Source organism: Corapipo altera, unplaced genomic scaffold (assembly GCF_003945725.1).
Source record: "Corapipo altera isolate COAL_440 unplaced genomic scaffold, ASM394572v1 50, whole genome shotgun sequence".
NCBI classification, from domain to species: Eukaryota; Metazoa; Chordata; class Aves; order Passeriformes; family Pipridae; genus Corapipo; species Corapipo altera.
This window is the reverse complement of record NW_020884889.1, coordinates 13,264,825-13,283,774: the sequence shown is the minus strand read 5'-3', so window position 1 is coordinate 13,283,774 and position 18,950 is coordinate 13,264,825. Positions and strand designations below refer to the sequence as shown.

At 40.7% G+C, this 18,950-nt stretch overlaps 1 protein-coding gene across 3 annotated transcripts in view; it reads right to left on the bottom strand.

Annotated features, from left to right (window-relative positions):
* Positions 1–18,283, bottom strand: part of MINDY2 (MINDY lysine 48 deubiquitinase 2) — a 28,504-nt gene extending 10,221 nt beyond the window's left edge. For 2 of the 3 annotated variants that reach the window (XR_003527853.1, XM_027644694.1), the window contains exons 1-6: positions 17,636–18,283; positions 9,982–10,039; positions 7,730–7,794; positions 4,983–5,141; positions 4,012–4,114; positions 3,277–3,419 (exon numbers count right to left, since the gene is read on the bottom strand). Coding sequence is in view for 2 of the 3 variants with exons in the window: in XM_027644694.1 (XP_027500495.1) it covers positions 3,277–3,419; positions 4,012–4,114; positions 4,983–5,141; positions 7,730–7,794; positions 9,982–10,039; positions 17,636–18,283 (1,176 nt within the window). In the remaining variant the exon portion in view is untranslated. The remainder of the gene's footprint in view (positions 1–3,276; positions 3,420–4,011; positions 4,115–4,982; positions 5,142–7,729; positions 7,795–9,981; positions 10,040–17,635) is intronic. The other variant, XM_027644695.1, reaches the window with a different exon arrangement.
* Between the last annotated feature and the right edge of the window lie 667 nt (positions 18,284–18,950).

Sequence of the window (18,950 nt, the reverse complement as noted above, 5' to 3'; positions counted from 1 at the left end):
TTGTATTGGAATAAAAGTCTCTGCTGAGTTCTGAGGCAGAAACCCAACATTTATAAACTAGAAAACACACATACTTAAAAATCCAAACAGGTGTCTAGATATTTTTTCAGTAAAGAAAACAGGCTCTATTACAAACAAGTCGGTGGGAAAAACATTCCAACTGAACTAAGATCTTCTTACCAAACTGATCCCCTCTTTACAGTCCTGTTTTTCCTTGATCTAGGGAATTAGCATTTGATGTATTTATTATCTGCATAATGAAAAGCAAAGGCAAAAAAATAAAATCACATTTTTAACTGCTGAAAATTATTACTGCATAATCACATGAGCCAAGACTATTAATACGTAATTAAAGGGACAGGAAGCAGAAAAAGAAATACTTGGGCAAATGGACAAGGTATCAAAATCCAAGTCCTTTCACTAAAATATCAGCCTTAAAAACCCCCACACTGCACTTAAAAAAAAATTCCCCAGTGTACAAGTCACTGTCTCAACTGTACATGAAAGCTGCCCAATCAAAGTTGAAGCATTAGTTTCATTAGAATAATAATTGCTAATTACTCAAAGTGTATTTCTAAAAATACATGAATTTTATTACATGAACATAATTTATTAAATGTATAATTCCCTTTTCATTAACTTGATAACTGCTTTGTTTATATGTTTCCATATATTGGTTTGAAGGGAGAAGAGGGAAAAGCAGTATTAGAGAAAGACAAAATAATGGCATAGTTCTTGTCCTAAAAGTTCTACATTTCATTTTCTCTGATATAGGTTGTGTCTTCATTTTTCCTAACTGATGGACTTCTGGACTTCTCCATAGTCCAGCTACTGCTGACTAGTGCTCAAACTCCATCTGGAGAATGAGCATTAAAAACAGTAAATGGAAAGAATAAAGCAGTTGAAAAACCTCAACTCTGTGGCAACAATGCATTTGGCACTCACACGAGTATGCTGGAGCTCCACAATTTCTGGAGAGCTGATCTTGGCTATTTCTGACTTTCTTGATGTGAAAGACCACCTAGTCACAGCTACTGCAAACAGCTGGGCAGGTTAGAAGCAGCCAGAAGAGTTACTGCTGGCCTTTAAATATAAACTAAAAATTATTTTGTGTTCATTAAAAGAGTTTCTTGATATCTCAAATTCTGTAATGTACCACTCACCAGAAACCCAAAGCAAAATGAACACTGTTTAAAAGCAACAACCTCAGGAACTAGAAGCCTGAAGATAACACAGAAATTAAATACTAGCTGCAAGTGAGGTCACCATATTGCCCATAAAAAACAAGAATAATGGCCTAGATTTCAAAACTTAGCATTTCAGAATTCTAAGACTTCTCAAAAACGACAAGATTAAAATCCTTGTGACTTAGCAGCAGTAAACCTTAAATACACAAACAAATAATACTGTTCTTCAAATATTTTAACTCAGTATTTCTTAGGATTTGGATTTAGTTCTTACAGGTAAAATTCAGACACAGATTTTTACTCACTGCTTTAACCTGTTCTATATTATTGATATTAACTCATTGAAGTGTTGCATTTTATTTCTTAAAGGAAAAAGGACCTCAACTGAGAAGTACGTGCTTACAACTGTGAAGCTGATAAAGCACAAACACACCAAGTTTGGGCCTTTAATCTAAATACTGAGCTGCAGAAGACTACAAACAGTCTACATCTTACAAAAACAGTCTCTATTTATAATCCACAAGGTCAAAGTGATACTCACTGACTGTACTTAATATAAGTATTTTAGAAGTTTTAATAATAGCACAAAAAGGCATGATTTCCTTAAATATTTTACCTGGAATATCCTTTAGATGAAGTAAAGGGGGTATCCTGCACCTCTGGGTACCATTTGTATCCAGAAAGTACAGCTGTACTTTGATTTAGTATTTTCCTTTTTAAAACCAAACGGCTTTGAGGTTGGAGTTGTTCCCCCTGCCCTCATCCCCCATCACAAAAGCAAGCATAAAAGAATGTACAGGCTTGATTCACAAGCTACTACCAGTTACTGCAAGAACTAAATTTAGAAGAATAGAGAGAACCAAAACCATACTTAAAATTGTGACTTAAATGAGCTGCCTCAGGAAGTATAATGTTTGACCATAAACAGACACATTTCATAGTTTTTCGGTTTTTAAATGAAGGAAGGAAAGCTCCTTTTACCTGCCCTGCTGCTTTAGGAGAGTGGCATTGTACAAAGATTTAAAACAGATCTCAGATGTGCTCTAAGAAGCAACCAGAAAACCAGATTTGTTACCTGCCTGTAGAGTTAATCATTATTTATCAGGACTATTCAGACCTTTAACTCAGCTTGTAAGGAGTTATTCAAAATGCCAAAGATAAGCATTGACAATCAAGATCAAAAGAGGGAGAAAAAAGGACCAGTAGTGACAAAAGAACAAGTGCCATTCACATGAGATACATGACATTACACACAACAGATGGCAAAACCAGTGGGCCCTTTACCTTTTTGCATGTCACATACTTCTCTTTTTTCACAAATACAAGCATACATGAAATTAAATTCTTATTTAATAACATAATCAAAATATAATTTCAAGAATTCTATACAAAGGTAAAAATTCATATACTATGATCTTAGTAAAGGCAAACTTGTTTTAGAACCAAGATGCTCAGTAGAGAACTGTAAACTTGCCAAGCCAGTGGCATCCATTCCATGGAAGGAGTTCCCGAAGCACTAACCAAGTTGAAATCTGCTTTTTGTATCCGGGAATACTCCTTTCACAATTCCCACCATTTTACTTCTCCAGATTCAGATTTAAAAATAATCTCTTCCCTAACAAAGGGAACAGATATTGTAGCTCATCTCAACTTCTCCAAACATCTGGTATTTTGAACACCGTGATGGAGCTATTCATCTACTGGCCCAAATGTAAAGCAAGGTTTTAGATCCTCAGAAACAAGAAATTCAGTAAATTAACCTTATCATTGCCAATCACAAACTGTAAGTAAATTTAAGCCATGGAAGAAGTGTATGTCATTACACATAAGCACAAAGAGTTAACACAGGCAGCAAACTGAACATAAAGGGAAGAGCTACAAGAAGATTTAAAGCAATAATGGATCCTGGTGTCTAAAACACTGTAATCAATAATTCACAAGTAACATTTGCCACAGACCTTACATTCACCATAACCCATATTTACATGTAACAAACTGGAATTTCTACCTCAAGATAGGGGAAAAATCAAGATTTGCTTTGAAACAAGAACACGAAACACACCAGTAAAGACAAGAATGTTGAATATACCTTGTATTTGGTCATGGTGCTAAAATGGTTGTTCCTGAAGAACACACAAAGCTCTCCCTCCTGGACAGCTGAAGTCAACTCACACAGTCCATGGTATGTCAATTGTGTAGCTGTGTTATTTAGGAATTGCTCAGCAACAAACCCTACAAAAGCAATACACAGTGTTATGTGTGTCTGTTCCACACTTGCTAATATAAAAGCTGGTTACAACAGTAGTATTTTTCCTATCTCCCCCCCACCACTAAGATGCCCCCATATTGCCACAAATCTAAGGGAACACATTTAGGGAGGAGAAAACAAGCTGAAAGTTCTAAAACCACAGCATTGTAGAGAACCCTCTCATGTTCAGAAGTGCTGTATCCACTTCTAATACTACAGATTTTTTTCCCTGTTGTCATATACTATATAATTCGTATTCTAACTACAGGAGATAATGCAGAGCTGAGCTGCAACCTGAATGCTGCCCATACCACCTTTTCATAAAAGGAAGTTCTCTCACACTTTTGAAGAAGTACACTGAATAGATCAAGGGAATGCAGCTGATTCTTGCTTCAGAAATTGCATCAGAGAAGTTTAGAGGACAAGCACAATGCTGTCTGCCAGCCCAGGGAAAGAAGCTCAGCAGGCAGAATGCAGCTCTTCACACTTGTATCTCTACATAGCAAGACCCACATGAAAAAGATGTAACTTGGATTTGTTAGGCTACTTTAATAAAGCATAAAAAATGTTACCCACCTTCACTAACCAGTTCACTGTTGTCTGACTGTTTACAAGAAATGATCTTCTCCACCAGCTGATTGTAACTGCAGTTACCAACTGCTTTTACTATGTCAGCAACCTGGAGCAGGAAGGAACAGAATAGAGAACTTACCTCTGTGAAGGACAGAGCACAACTACAAGCCTGTGGCAATTACTCATAAGAAAATAAGAGTTCAAAGAGAGGATGTTATCCCCCTTTGGTCTAGTATTTACTAGACCAAAAAGTTTTAGCCCAGAGTGTTACATATTTTGCTGTCTCAGATCCCATTTCAAATCTTTAAGTTAACCCTTAGGATCAAAGCTGTTGCCAAAGCAGATGGAGGAGAGAACAGGGCATCATTTGGATCAGTGGGGCCAAGGGGGACTCCAAGGGGTAAGAGAACAGCAACTCTCACCAACAAGGCATGAAAAAAAATCTGAGGCAGATTATTCCAGCCAAACTCAGCAGTATTCCCCTAATTAAACGGTACCACTGTCCTGTTTATTAAATAATATAATTAAAAATAAATTATATGTTTGTTAAACATGCAGTTCTCTCCAATCAATTCTACCGTCCTCATTTCTCAAAAGCAGTGCCTAGTAAATCAGAATTAAAGAAAGGAGGAAAGTAACCTTGCATTCCTCCCAAGTGTTCTCTAATAAGCCTCCAAAAACTACGACTGGGATGCTGTGTCTGGTGACTTATCTACCTCAGAAAAACAATTCTCATTTACAGTCACAGAAGGCTTTTCAAGTAGTTTGACTATAGACCTGGGCTCTGCAAAGTTCCTGCACTAAAAAACACACACAGTCTGTATTCCCTCCTCAGTTTTTCTCACTAGATTTAAAAAATCCATTACCATAATCATTATTGACTCGTTAAAAATCTAAAACGTTCCCCTCCCACGAGTAACATTCCCAATAACTTATACTCTGAGTTATTTAAAAAAAAAAAAAAAAGAAGTTACCTGAGGATCCACTAACCACCCGTGGTACAAGGGGATATCAAGAAGATCAAACACGATGCATTCAGGTGTGTATTCGAACACTCGAACACCTGTAAACTTCACATTGACATCCAGACCCGTCTGCAGCTTATGGAGAATTGCCATGGCATCACTCATGTTCTGGCAGCAGAAAGAGAAAAAAACAGATGACCAAACAGAGCTTTGGACACTTGATGGTTACTCTTGCAACTCGTAATCACGTAGTATTAATCGATTCAACACTTCAAAAAAATTGTACAGATGGGGAAATCACCTAAAACAGTTCTTTCAATGCTTTTTTACAGAATTCATTCTCATTGTGCAGGAAGATATCTGAAAAATAAGAATTCTCCCCCCAATCAACTGTATCTGACTGTTTCTTCTTCTACACCCATAAGCTGCTTTTAGGCAGCTCCTATTGCTTTTAGCTCTATTTCCCATAGGCACAAGCCAGATGTTGGCAGGAAAACTGAATTATAAGGGAAGCTCCAAGGGACTTTTCGTGAGGTTTCTTCTCCTCTTTAAGTCCTGCCTTGTAAGTCAAGCTGAAGTACTTGCCACTACATAATAAAGGAACAAAACAAAGATCTACACAGATCTACCTGCCAATTTTAATTTCAGGGTTCAGTACTTAAAGTGATGAACAATTAAGACTGATTTTTTTCTGTTTCAGAAGAAAAGTTTGCTATCTTATTTTGGGCAGACCTTTAAATGGCCTGTAGATTCTACTGTGGAAACAAGCCATGAAAGTAGCACTTATTGTAGCATTGATCCCAATGGAATCCTAAGGAGAATTATCAAGTTATGAAGAGCCAATCACACAAAGCTAAGATGAGTCAAAGAAAAAGTGCTTTGTGAGACAGTTCTCTTCAACCAACAGACAAGAAAATTTCCTGACATGCAGGAAAAAGAATTTTCCACCAAGTGAGAAGATTCCACAAAGAGTATGATTAGAAAATATGTGCAAAAAAATGCAGGGAAACTGAGGCACTTTTTGTTTGTTGTTTGTTTGGGGTTTTGTCGGGTTTTGCAACATTCTGTTGCTTAAGAGGAATTCAGGCTTGCAACCATGAGAACAAAAACCATGACAAAACCCAGAAATACAGTTTGGACAGGAGATGGAGACACAAAAGATTCACAGACCAAGTTAATTGGTCTCTAACCATTAAGATGGTTAGAGACAGTTGCCTCTGTTGTCTTCTGATCCAGGACCTGCACTTGAGCATGGCTACAATGAATGAGAGAGTTTTAATGCTTGCAACCCTTTAACTGCATTGTTCTGTCAATGTTCTGTTACCAGGAAGGTAAAAGCTCTCTCTACTTCAATACATGTTGCTTCATCCTACTGACAATTTTGCTGTCACAAGATTTAGAATTTAGCAAGATTTATAAGTAATTCTCAAGACTAGCTCAGACTTTCTTAAAAAAAGTTTTTATCATTATAATAGCAAAGCAAACCACCTGAACAAGTGCATGTCATTAGTAGGGACCAGATATCAAGCATGACAAAAAAAACAACTATCAGAGGGATTTTGAAAGAAATTTTTTTACACTCTTACTCTGCTAAAAGAATAGGAAGTCTATAGTAAGTCAGCACTAGTCATCACAAATTCAGATCATACATCTACAGACAATAGTTGCCTTTATTTTGTAATGTTTACTTTGCAAATGAAGCAGGATTACATCAAACTGACCAGAAAACCACAGAAGTTTCTCCCTACATTTTCAACAGTATCATTTCTACTTTAGCTATTTCTGCACCTTCAAAACAACTTAGAAGATTCCCAGAACAGAAGGCTTCTTTAAAATTACAGTGAAATATTTAAGGTATGTGACATATGTATTAAACCCATATCTCTGAGCATAAGAAAGCTATAGAAGTTGTACTTTCACCAGGCATAGAGTTTTCATCACCCTCCTGTAGGTTGGTTATAGCTATAAACCTTCTACAGCCCAGAACTGTGTGCAAAAAAACAGCCAATTTTGTTCTTACAAAAGTGATTCCTATAATTTGACACAAATCAATCCCATGTTACTTGATTTGGTTTTTCAAGCCTGAATAAGAGCAAGAAGAAAAGGACCGAATAGTAAACAGAACTAGCTTGAAACCTACCACCCATAAAAAACTCAAATCACTTTTCCATGAGTAACCAAAAAACCAGCCATGGCTACAGACAGAGCTTCAAAAACTTGCTCCAAGATAGTATGCACTGCATCAATATTTTTTTAAACTAACAGCATTATCTTTAGCATAGAAAGACTTCCCTGATGATAAACAGTGGTCAGTTCAAATAATATTGCCTTTCATAACGTGGAATTAATCTCTTTTTGTCCATCACTATTAAGAACAAGACCTTTCTCTTGCTCAGTTTACACCCTCAGAGAAACTCTAGCAGGCACCACAGAGCAGATCACACTGAAGACTTGTAAGAGAAAACTTCAAAAAGCAACCACCCTGTTATATACTTTTATTTGTACCTCTGTGTTACAGTTCCTCAATAAACTCCAAATTCTTACATTCATAACAGGCAAAGAAAAAAAAATCATTTCTTGTGTTAACAGATACTGAGTACTAACAGAAGTATATATAAATAAAATATATATAAAACAAGAAACTACAAACAATGGTTTATATGCTTCTGCTTTTTAACAAGGTGATAAATTCTAGGTGAGAAAAAGTTTTAGTTTCCTCAGACATAAGCAAGTGTATTTTAGGAGCAGTTCCTTACCTGCTCATAGTTAAGTCTCTGAATTTCAGATATCTCTTTAGGTTTTGCGTCAAGAATATAGTCTCCTAAAGAAAAAAATAAAAAATTAAATTTATTCCATACTCAAAGCTTCAACAGTTCTATGAACACTTCTGAATGAAGCTGACTGATAACAAATACCATCACTGAAATTTTCAACCAATGTAATGAGATAGCATTGTTTCATAATCTGAATCATAATTATGGAGTAAAATATCAGGATAAAAACCATATTAAAACCATATCAAGAAATTAATTCAAATGGCCAACGTGGTTACCAAAGTAGCATTTCATAATCCATTAATTGTTCAGAAATTTACCTCCCTCTGTACCTTAACTTATAAACACAAAAAGGTCAAACTGTTCATGGTAAAACATGTAACTCCATAATACAATTTAAAAAGGCAACCACTTCTGCTGAGTGATACTAGCAATGTTTTGGCATATGTTTCAGACACCAATGATTCTACAAAACTTGTTGTGCTGGTTTTGCCTGGTGTAGAATTAACTGTCTTCCCAGTGGCTGGAATGGGGCTGTTTTGGATTTGTGCTGAACACAGGGATGATAACAGAGATGTTTCTGTTATTGCTGAGCAGGGCTTACACAGAGCCAAGGGCTTTGCTGCTTTTTCTCCTGCCACACTGGCAAGGAAATTGGGGATTCATGGGAGGCTGGGAGGAGACACAGCTGGGACAGGTGACCCCAACCGACCAAAGGGATATTCCAGAGCATATGGAATCACACTCAGTATATAAAGGGGGGGAAGAAGGAGGCAGGGGGAGGACATTTGGGGTGATGGTGTTTGTGTTCCCAAGTCACCATCACATGTGAGGGGGCCCTGCTCTCCTGGAGAGGCTGAACACCTGCCCATGGGAAGCAGTGAATTAATTCCTGCTTTTGCTTTGCTTTCCCTATTAAACTTCATCTCAACCCACAAGCTGTCTAGCTTCCAGTTCTCTCCCTGATCCTACTGGTGGGGGAGTGGGTGAGTGGATGCTGGGGCCTGGCTGCTGCCTGGGGCTGAACCACAACACCTGCATTGCATCTTTGTCTACAACACAAATGGGAATCAACACACTGCGGTTCAAGATTGACCACATCTTCCAGATTTTATTACAATGTTTTTTGTATTTATTCTGTTGCTCCACTACTAAAAAAATGTTTCTACTCAAAGACAAATATCATTAAAGGTTTCCTAATTTATAATCTTTTAAGTTAAAAGTGGTTGAAGTCTGTTTTGTTTGGTTTGCCTTTTTTTTTTTTTCAGCTGAAGAAGAACCATGAGGCAACTGCTAATCCTGTTGACTGAATAGGAATCTAAATAATTTGAGCACATAATTTTGTTATTCAATTTAATAAGATAATTCCAGAAGCTAATATATGCCTTCAAGAAAGAATACACACTGGAATTATGCAGTGACTTCAGACAGTGTTATTCTATCAACACAATTACAAGAAATGTTTAGACACAGGCCAAAAGATTTCTTAGGATTTTTTTTTTTAATTATGTAGTTAACTTTTTTCTTCCACCAGAAGTTTCAGTGATTTACTTCTGAAAAGAACAAGCTACATTCTTTACAAACAAAAGGAAAAAAAGAAAATATAGTAAGGTTTTTTCTCATGCTTAAAAAAAAATAAAATCAAACCTAGTCTATTAAGTTCAAACATTTTATATTTTTTAGGCTACAAAAGGAAAGAACTGAGGTACCTACAGCTTAAGTACTATCACAGCTGCACTTTTAACAGCTGGGTCATGGGGAGTATTGAAGTTACAGCCCTGTTGGATAGAAAGAGTTGCAATTTTGCTGAACACTGACTGTGATAACAGAGTAGTGCCTGCAAATGAGACCCCAATCATTGACCACATTAATTTCCCCTGTTATTTTAATTGGGTCACATTTCCAAGGATTAGAGTTACTGCAGACAATTAAAGACACAGTTGACTTACTACATTCTGTCAACTATAACAAAACAATAATATAAGAGACATAAGTAAGTTTAAATCTACCAATGTGTTGGTGTACTAAGCCATAGCAACTGCATCACTAGAGTAACCACTTAGAGTAACCACAGTTATTCCAGAAAACTTCTGGAATAACTGAATATTGTAAGTAGTTTTCTTGGATCAGGAGTTCAAACAAAGCTGAATGAAACAGTAAATAAAACATTTCTACATTTTTACTCACTATAAAGTATAATATACAAATGAATACAATTTATTGTAATTACTAACCTAAGTATTCCATCAGCTGTTCAGCTGTTATGATTTCCATCATTGGTGGCAGCTTAATCTGTGAAAATAAAAGTATATTTTCTTTAAAATGCCAAAACACTGCAATTTAGAAAGCATCAACATGGCATTTCTAGATGGAAGAGTTGTGATTACATTTGCCTCACCAATTTATAAGGCCATCAGTGTACTGGGACAGAGAACATTCCCAAGACCTCTACTAAATAACAGCTATGAGAACAGATTAAAAAAAGGCACTTTGGTTTTCAGAAAAACCACATGCACACAGCACTTTGTCTCACCTACAGCTCTCTGCACAGTGCTCCGTGCTCCCACCAAAACATTTCTCCAGCCTCCCCCTCCACTTCCCAGGAGTTCACACCACTCACTGCAGTGGTTTAACTGCAAGCACCCAGAATTAACAGACCGGGAACTGTGGCCGCACGTAGTCAAGAAAATTTCACTTTCCTCAGGAAAGTCTTTGACTCTCTCCTGCATTATAATTCTTAACTGAGTACTAACTCAAAAGCTTCCTGCATACAAAGTTTGTAAAGGATCTGGTGGCAGGAGCTGCTGAGCCACGGAACCCAAAGACTGGTTCAGGTACAAGGAAATGACCTCCCAGCCCCTCATCCTGCGCTCACATTTCAAGGGTTTGGTTTAACTCCACACAGAGCACAGCAGACACATGAACTTGGTGGTGAAGCTTCCATTCCCCCCTTGCCTCACCTATTCCCACCATCATCACCTAAAACCAAACACCTTGGCAGCAGAGCTAAAGCTAAAAGGTTCTTAAAACTCCTCCACCCATCACTCTGGGTACATGTTTTGGTTGCACACTTCCATTTACAGATCTCGCTGCAGTAACAGCCAAAGCACCAACACATACAAAGTCATATTTCTGGCAACCTGAAGGAAGGATATTGTCTTTAACCACAGTGCACTCAATTTTTATCTGCGTAAATATTAATTTTATTTTTCTAAGGTTTGGGGTTGGTTTTTTGTGGAGGTTAATTTTTAATCTCTCTCTTCCATTTTTAACCTTCTCATCCTATCACTCTCCAACATCTTACCACTGAAAGTCTAGGAAGTCTAGTATTTATTTTACTAGGAATTTTTTATTAAGTTCCTCAGCACTGGTCACCACTCACCTTGACACATAGAAATACATGACATCTTGAAATAGAAAGACATGAGGTGAGACTGTTAACTCATGTTTAAGATTTAATAGGCTCCAACTACTTTGATGGTTGTGGAGAGGAAGTAGAGAACCACGAGATGGAAGACCAATACACAGAAAGCCTTTGATGCAGCATCCCAAACTCAGAAATACAATACAGCAACACACTGCACTGTCCACGCTGTGATGAAGAGGGTTTTCAGTCTGAAAACTAAGCTATTTTAATAACTTGAGAGGGAAAATGAGGTCTGATTGGGCTAAATCTGTCTTACCAATTTTAATCATATTTGACAAAAGGCAAATGTGTTAAACAGATGAAGTTTCATTAAATCTGGAAGAAGAAAGAGACCCAAGTTAATATGGCCTAGTTACTTATACTCTGGCTAAGAAATATGCCCATACTTGGGGCAGAATAGGCCACACAGCATAAGCCACACATTGATCAACCCATACATGGTGAGCACAGAAAGAAGCTGATAGTATTGGGATATGGGAAAGTAAGGGAAAGAAAGTAATTATTTGTAAAGCAGAAAAACAGTGAAGCATAAATTCATAAGAAGGCTTAATTAGTTCTACTTATAAAAAACCCCCAATTTTAAAATTATATGAGTTAAACAAGTAGAAAAATCAGTCATGCATACATAGGCACGTGTTTTTTTAAAAAGCATGTATTAAATGAGTGACAACTGATTGTAATTCACAAAACTTCTTAACCTCTTCCCAAAACTAATACTCAATAGGCAAAAGATTTTCATGATCTTTGATCCTGTTCATAACATTCACACTGAGTATTCACATAAATATAATCTATTGAGCCATGTAAACAACAGGACTATAGGTTTAAAAAGCTGCTTCTTAAACTTCCAGTTTGGATTGGCAGCATTCTTTGCAAACACTAAGCTGGGCACAGCCCTGAGCTGGGTCTGGCTCAGTTCAGCTCCTAAAGCACAGCACTGGCACAGCACAGAACAGCATCACCCACACCAGCCGTGCCTGCAGTGGTGCTGGGACCACAAACAGCACAGATGTGCCAGGATAACAGGAAGGAAAATGAGCAGGAAGGAAAACTGGCAAACGATTGGAATTCTGCCTCACAACTGTCATGCTAAGAATTTATTTTTTTCCTGCAGAACCAAAGCGAAGTGGTTTCACTCGTATCTGCAGGACCTCTCTCAAAGTTGGATATTTTAACAAGCCAGTCTCAAAATTAACTGCTTGATTAAATGCTAAACAAAGTTAATTGCTTATTTCATGCCATAATTTTAGGGCTGGCACGTGTCATGGGACCTTGATCACACCTTTTAAGTGGGTTAATGGGGTTTCCACACAGTTGTAAGTACTTCTGAACAGAGCTGACTTATGGGTATAGAGAGAACATGACATTTCCCAACTGTTCAGAGCTTCATTGGGAGCACTCAGACTACAGGAAGCGTAGGGTGAAGAGGAAATGGGAAAGAAAAACACCTTAAAACTCAAGAGAGAGTGAAAAATCATAGAGAACCACAAAAATTCTCCAGACAACAGAAAAAAAACAATGTAAGCAACAGTAGTGAAAGCTGCTGTTGTCCATAATCTATTATTTTGAGGGGCACATTTTCTCAGTAGGTTTCCATGTTTAGTTGCTAGACTTTACATTAATTTCACATTGTAGGAAAAATGCATTTCCTCAATTCCCACCCATTTCCTGTACCCCTCTACTGCAGTTTCCTGGTCTTTCGCCCTGATGTCTCTTCCTAACTCTAGTTACTCTTCACTTCCTACACTCAGGAGTGGGAATCTTAATCCTCCTCACCCACCTACCATGTGACATACAGCTGAGACACCTTTTTAATCAAAAGACAAGACTGGTAAACAAATTTTTATTTGGAACAGATTGTCTAATACAACTTGTATAGTTTCTAGGAACTAGACTACAAACCCAAAATCTATGTAATACTGATTTTCCACTATATTCTCCCAAATTTCAGAAGGGTTTAAAAAAAAATTAAGTGATATAGTCCTGCACAGAAGATAACACTTCCAAAAATACTACGGATGTAGAAAGGGACCAAGCAAATTTCTACCAGTTTATATAATAAGCCTTATATGAGACTTATAGTCTCAAAACATGTTTATCTAAAACATGCAACTCCTCTGAATTCAGTGTTCCAGGAGAGGTAGGGGTGGCTTCAAGCAGCCTTGGCAAAAAAACCAATTAATTCTCTCTGCAAATATGCACCCCCTGCCTTGCAGGAACAGCTTCATAAACTTGTCACACACAGCCTGACAGTGTGTGCTGCCGCTGACATCCTGAACACTCCACTCCGCCAGGTTTCCTCCAGCCCCTCAGAGCAGGTTTCCTGTTCTGGAGAAGGCACAGCTCCAGTCCTACCGATTTGTGGGCTCAGCTCATCCCACAGATGCCGGGAGGAGGCTGCCAAGGCCCCTTCTGAGCATCCATCAGCAGCTCCTCCGGAGCCTGGGCCAGCCCATGCGAGCAATCTGTGCAAACTGAGGCCATCCGGAGCTCCAGCCCAGGAACCAGAGAGAGCAAATCACGTGTGAAGGGCCAGTGCCAGACCTCAGAGCAGGCACCACCACTGCGGGCTCCGACACATGAAGTGGATGTCAGCAGGAGCACGCTGTACTCAGCTCCTCTGAAAAGAGGCCATTTTTATGAGAACCTGAAACTACAGATTTCCAACCAGAATTTTTTACTGCACCCCGGTTTGGATACGCTTAAGCGCGAGTAAATGTTATATAACATTGACTTACATAATTGTTACAATCGCTTAAATAGGTAATTCATACAGTTCTAAAAGTTACCAAAATTGTAGTAGAACATGGTATGTAGGGAAAAAAGCTCCTCCCATTTGTTTAGAGGACTGTGATAGAAAAAAACTTTCAAACACACTGTCAAATATGCTACTGGCGTTATTCTCCTACATAAGGACAAGACAGTCCATATGCACTCACTTCTCAAGACAGTATTAATATTATTTATATTTGAATTGCATTGCGTTTTCCCTTTGGCTTATTTTATGTTTCAAAATGATTTGTTTCTCTCTTCCCCAGACATTTCAGAGATGTAATTCCTGTGTAACGTGTTAAGTTTCACAGAGTTCCTCAGCTAAGTGACATCACATTCTACCTACGAAGCACAGAGCGGGATCACACAGCACCCTTATTAAGCTTTTAGCATCTGATGATTGCCATGGAGTACATCCTGAGTAGGGCTACCCCCACGCAAACTTACAGCTTAAAGCAGTGCCAGAAGTTACCAGGAAGTGTTGCATGAACTACACCTAACAAAGATCACAAAAAGCCCTTAGAAAAGCAGGCTTTGCATTGCTAAGCCCAACTACATAGCACACCACAGGCCTGAGCAAAAACTGAGCAGTCTCCAGATTTAAATCAGCTAAAAAACAGTGTGCTACGCTACTCTGCATCAGAGGAGACAACTCATGCTTGTATATATATTTTAAAATGTTTGTTTCAATACTCTACTTCTGCTTTCATTTCCATCACACCAGTCTAAAAGGTTACCACACTGTTTTGCACAACACCTACTCTGCTAAGTTGGTATCATACTGCTTTTGTTTTCTTCTTACTTAGAGCAGAGGAGTTCTGCTACGGAGTGTTACAGAAACGTCCCTCTATCTCCTACAGGCTGAACGACAAGTTACACTTAGGCAGGCTACAAAAACACTTCAAAAGAAAAGCAATTTCACAATTTTAATATTTAAAAGTATAGCTTCTGCAATCTGCCACCTCCAAGTTTTATGTACCCTTTGAAAGTAGTGGATAAAAGAGAGGTAGCAGTTTTATCACAAGTTTAGTTCCAAAGCCTGGTGTTATCAAAAATGAATTTGAACAGTCCCAGTGGGTGCTGCTATCTCAGAATTTCCAAAAACCCCACTGCCAAACCAGTATTGCACTGATATTATCTGAGACCACACCTACCCATAGGATGACCAGAACTCTCAACCTTGTCAGGACAGAGTTCTGAGAAGGAAAGATGATGGCTGATATAGGGAAGAGAGCCCAAAGCATAACTGTTTAACTTGTTACTCCCTGTTGTGATTCCATTTCCCCTCCTCATCTCTTCCTTATTGCATTTTCTCCCCTTACACATAGTTTCTTTTCACCTAACCTATCCTGTGATATTCTCACTCTGCTTTTGCCTACTTCCATCTTTTGGTCTGCTTCCTTGTTCCCAAATTATAATTACTTGACCCGATCTAGTGTTCATCTTGGTTCAGGAGGAGCAAGAAGAAGGTGGATGTCCATCCTCAGCCTCTCTATGTAGTGAGCTACTCTCAGTGACTACAGATGAGCTGCCAATAAGCCTGACACCCTGTCAACAGGGTTCTTGACTATAAACAGGGCAAAAAAGGCTAATTTCGAGAGGCACTGACTAGGAAAAATCGATTATAAGCAAGGACAATACATGACTAACTATCAGGAAACCCCTCAAGCCTATAAATAATAAGTCATGTGATGACAGTTTCACCAGTTTAGCTGCCTGTCTGCAACTCATGTAAATTCTGCTGAGGTTTTATACAAACAGACAGAACTGTAGAAAACCTTTCCTGTAATCCTAGCAATAAGAAGCAGTAGGGCACTCCCAAGAGGCATTTTGTTTTTCACTTATTTATAAAACTGGATATCGCCTTAATTCTCACTAAGGTAGTATTTGATCAAAGCAGGATGTGAGTTAAAATACTGGATGGAGGGCAGCAGAAGGAGCATTCAAGGAGGCAAAGGAAGAATGCTAAGGAACAAAACCTCCAGAAACTTAAATTCAAGGAAGAGGACCAGTGCTGTCCCATTTACATGCTTTAATTAAATCAAAGAATAAAAAGGAAAATCCTGTAACAGGCAGCTGCTCTCACAGTGCCACCACACAAAATGGTAAGAAATGGTAAGTTCTTCAAGGCCCTCCAGTCACCCCTAGAAATTAAAGAGGGAGCACAGAAAGTGAGTGTTCAATACTGAAGTCATGACAACCTTCACACCCTCCTGAGGATGGCAGAACCTACAGAAAGTCACACACAACTTCCCTGTAGTGCTTTCACTGATGCTTAAATATTAAGTCACTGTACCCCCAGTTTTCCTCCTGCTGTATGAGCTATTCTGCTCAGGAAAATGTGCAGAAACTAACTCAATCAAGAGCATTAATCTTTTGGAAAGTTACCTGCCTCTAAACACATTTCTTCTTGTAATGTTATTTCCGTTTTGACCTTTTCCTAAGACACCTGTTATACAGGTGAACAACCTTCTACTCCTCCAATACCAAATTTCTTCCCCTGGCTACTACAACATAAAAGCTATTCTCATAAAGCTTTCCTATTCTATGACTCCACTCCATCAGCCCCCCAATCTCCTGAGGCTGAACTACCAGCATTTCCTGAAGACTGCCCCTCATCCTGGTTTTTCAGGGCACATAACCTCATAGCTCTTCTCCAACAGATATCCTTTTCACATCTACATGTTAATAACTACACTATATCTTACATTTTAATGGCTTAAAAGATAAAAAAAAATTACCTTAAGACTACAGGAAGTCCACATCCACAATGGCTACTGACCACAAAAACTTCCAAGTCTCAAAGCTGTACTTGACCACTACCTGATTTATTCATTAATCTATTATTAATTATTATTAATTAATCTATGCTGCATAACTGTACAAATGTATTCCTTTTATTCAGGCAGTTACTTAAACAAATCTGTCTTTGGTGCAATTCTGCATTTCGTACAACTCTGCATACACTTCATTATATGAAACTAACCTATTTTCTAAAAATATCACCTATGTTTTCAGAGCTCTAAATAGTACCGTGTACTTACTAGGAACCTGCACATATCTGCAAACCATATACTGCTCAGTTCAGGAAGCATCATCTGAATTTTTATCTCTGTTTTAAGACAGCAACAAAGTAAGTCTATATATGACAGCAGCATCTAAGTAGTAAAAGCAATAGACTGCAAGTTAGTATTTATTTTCCAAGTTCTACATGTGAGACATGTACTTAACAGCCAAAATAAAGCTGCATGTTCTTGAAAGAATCATGGGATGGTTTGGGTTGGAAGAGACCCTAAAGATCACCTAGTTCCAACACCTGTAGTCATGGACAGGGACACCTTTCACCAGACCAGGTTGCTCAGAGCCCCGTCCAACACGGCCTTGAACACTTCCAGGGATGGGGCAGCCACAGCTTCTCTGGGCAACCTGTGCCAGGGCCTCACCACCCTCACAGTAAACAATTTCTTCTTAACATTTATTCTAACGCTGCCCTACTTCAGTCTGAAGCCATTCCCCCTTGCCCTATCGCCACACGCCCTTGCCAGAAGTCCCTCTCCAGCCTTCTCGATGACGTCGTTGTCCCAAACAACACCAAGTGTCCCGGGAGCGCTCCCGCCGCGCTGGCTCCGCTGCCCCGAGCGCTCCCGCCCGGCCCGGCCCCGCCACGGCACCCGCCCGCCCGCCGGTACCTTCCAGGCCAGGAGCAGCACGTTCATGATGGCCAGCAACGGGCAGGGGCCGTTCTCATTCTGGGTGATGACGGGCGTGTTCTCCTCCTTCCAGCGCACCCACTTGATGTGATAGACCGACTGCCCCGGGAAGCGCTCCTTGGAGGCGGACAGGAGCTGCGAGCCCGCCGCCGGCCTGTCCCCTTCGGGCTCCGCCGCCGGGCCCCCCGAGGAGGCCCCGGCCACCACCGCCTCGTCGGCGTCGCTGTTGAGCTCGGAGCTGCTCGGGCAGCAGGAGTGCAGGTTGGAGAAGGACTCCAGCGAGTCCAGGCTGCGGGACTCCTCCCCCGGCGGGCTGGGAGCGCCGCTGCTCCCGGAGCCGGCTCCCGCGGGACCGCTCTCCGAGCCGGGCGCCGTCCCGGGGCTCTCGGGCACCGCCAGTCCCGCGCCGCCCTCCGCGGCCCGGGCGGGGGACGCGGTGTGAGCGGCCGCGGCGGGAGCGGGGGCCGGCGGAGGGGAAGGGCTGCGCCGCCCGCCGCCCTCCTCGGCCTCCCCGCAGCCGCCCTCGCCGCCCGCCGCCGCCTCTCCCAGGCGGAGCCGGCCGGCAGCGCCCCCGCCGCCCGTCTGCAGCGAGCCCGGGGGCGGCGGGGGCTGCGCCAGGCTCTCCATGCCCGGCCCGGCCGCTCCGCTCTCTATCGGCACCGCAGCGGCTGCGCCTCCGCGCGCAGCGCCCGCGACGCCATCACAGCGGCAGCGCCGGCCCCGCCCCGCCGGGACGTGAGGGAGGGACGGGGGGAGCGGCCGCGGGTCACGGCGGGGCCCGCGCGGGGAACGCGGAGGGCAGGGCGGGGAGCAGGTGAGTGCGGCCCTGCCGGGGGTGTTCGGGGCTTCCCGCTGTACCGTAAAAAATACGGTTGTGGTGAGTGTGATAGGTAAGTTGGGAGACTGAACAGACGGCTTGAAAGGGGGGAAGATTAGGGTACGTATTAGGAAGAGGGTTTTTTCCTGTGAGGGTGGTGAGGCCCTGGCACAGGTTGCCCAGAGAAGTTGTGCTGCCCCATCCCTGGCAGTGCTCACGGCCAGGTGGGATAAGGCCTTGAGCAGCCTGGTCTGGTGGGAGGTGTCCCTTCCCATGGCAGGGGCTTGGGGCTGGATGATCTTTAAGGTCCATTCCAACTCCTTGGCATTTTATGGTTCTATGACTGAAGAACTAATGCGGATGTATTACTCAGACTTTACTCTGATGAACCTCTCCTCTTCCTGTGTAGAAACCTTCAGCTTTTAATCACAAATTCTAAATACAGCCTTGGGACGATAATTTATCCTCCCTTTTTTT